The following is a 1,434-nucleotide window of genomic DNA, read 5'->3' as shown; positions in this document are numbered from 1 at the left end:
CCCCCCCCCCCCCCGCCCCAGGCAACCAGAAAAAAATGAAAACTCTGTTATCTAAATCTTTGGAGAAATTGCCAATGCAAAGACTGACTATTCTGGGCAATTAGTACTAAAAAGAAGCATCCCCCTTGCTCTCCCCTCCCGCACCGTAGCACCTGCCAGATGAGACAAGAACAACAAAGTGTCACAGAACAGTCAACAGGAACAGACCATTGTAATTCCAGGCATCTGGGCCTAACCACATCAGTCTTGGATATGAACTACCACCAGTTCCTGGGGGAAGAAATGAAAAGTTTATTTTATTAATTAAAATATGGGCTATGCCATTCTCCCCTAATCCAATTTAGTCTTTATAAAGTTGGAGTTCAAGATCCCTTCCCCCAGGTATCAATACAGAGCCCATCTGGACCTGGAGGATCCCATCCAACTCTTGCCATCAGCTGCCCTCTGTCCTTAGCCAGGCCATCTCACTGAGATAATCCACAAGCCTCTTAGTAACCAGCAATGGCTTTGCTTGTCACCCACGGCCATACAGAATCTGTTTCTGTTGCCAGGTATACTCCTGATTGGTAGACTTATCTGACTTCCTACAAAGTCATGTCTCCTTATCCAAGCCTCCTTCACACCACACCCTCCATATACATGTCTGTTTCTCTGTCTTGTTGGCCTTTTTATGAGATTCAATGTCTACTTCTCCTATGTTTTCTCTAGCTCCTGATATTCTTCTTTCTGTATCTTTCTCTCTGCACGTTACCCTTCTTTTGACTCATAATTCTGTCTTTTTCATGAGGTTATCTCGATGTGTTATAGGGTTAAGCACACAAGTTCTGGTTCAGAAAGCCTGGGTTCATCTTACTTCTTTGACCCCAGGCCCACTACAGGGCCTCTGAGATTTCAGTCTCCTTTTCTACAAATGAACAGAGGTTGATAATTCTCTCCAAGGGCAGCTGTGAGCACTAAGCCCACAACTGCCAGAGTAAATGGTCTATAAGTGAGCTCTTAGTAATATGGTTGTTGTTATTATGTCCTTTAACCCTTTCTCTTATCTTTCATTTTCCCTCCTTTTGTCTCTCAAAATACTCACATCCCCTCTTGCACATCTTACCACTTCCTCTCTTCCCTCCCTATATGACTGCCCATCTTCTTGACTATTTCTGCTCTTGAACAGCATCTCCCACATTTAAATCAGTCCCTTCTTCTACCATCATCCAGAATATCTCCTCTGATGTTGACCTTGGGACCATAGTTCTTAGCCCTTCACAGCCCCACACTCATCTTCTCCTGCAGGGTCTCTCTAAATCAGTTACCTCCAGGTCAGCATCATCTTTTAATCTGATTTTCTGACACACTGGGTTCCCATTCCTCTGTCTTGGTTATTGGGCCCAGGATCTCTTGTCAGAGCTCCTCCTCCAGGATCAGCCCCTGGTCAGACTCTCA

The 1,434-nt window shown here is 44.8% G+C and overlaps 1 protein-coding gene across 1 annotated transcript in view; it reads right to left on the bottom strand.

The window, feature by feature from the left end:
* LOC102752939 (nuclear autoantigen Sp-100-like) overlaps positions 1-1,434 on the bottom strand; it is a 259,961-nt gene that overhangs the window by 250,810 nt on the left and 7,717 nt on the right. The window contains exon 5 of the mRNA XM_015561852.1: positions 208-270. Coding sequence (XP_015417338.1) covers positions 208-270 — 63 coding nt within the window. The remainder of the gene's footprint in view (positions 1-207; positions 271-1,434) is intronic.

Source organism: Myotis davidii, unplaced genomic scaffold (genome assembly GCF_000327345.1).
Source record: "Myotis davidii unplaced genomic scaffold, ASM32734v1 scaffold370, whole genome shotgun sequence".
Taxonomy (NCBI): Eukaryota; Metazoa; Chordata; class Mammalia; order Chiroptera; family Vespertilionidae; genus Myotis; species Myotis davidii.
Note: the sequence above shows the minus strand (reverse complement) of the source record. Positions and strands in the feature narration are given on the sequence as shown.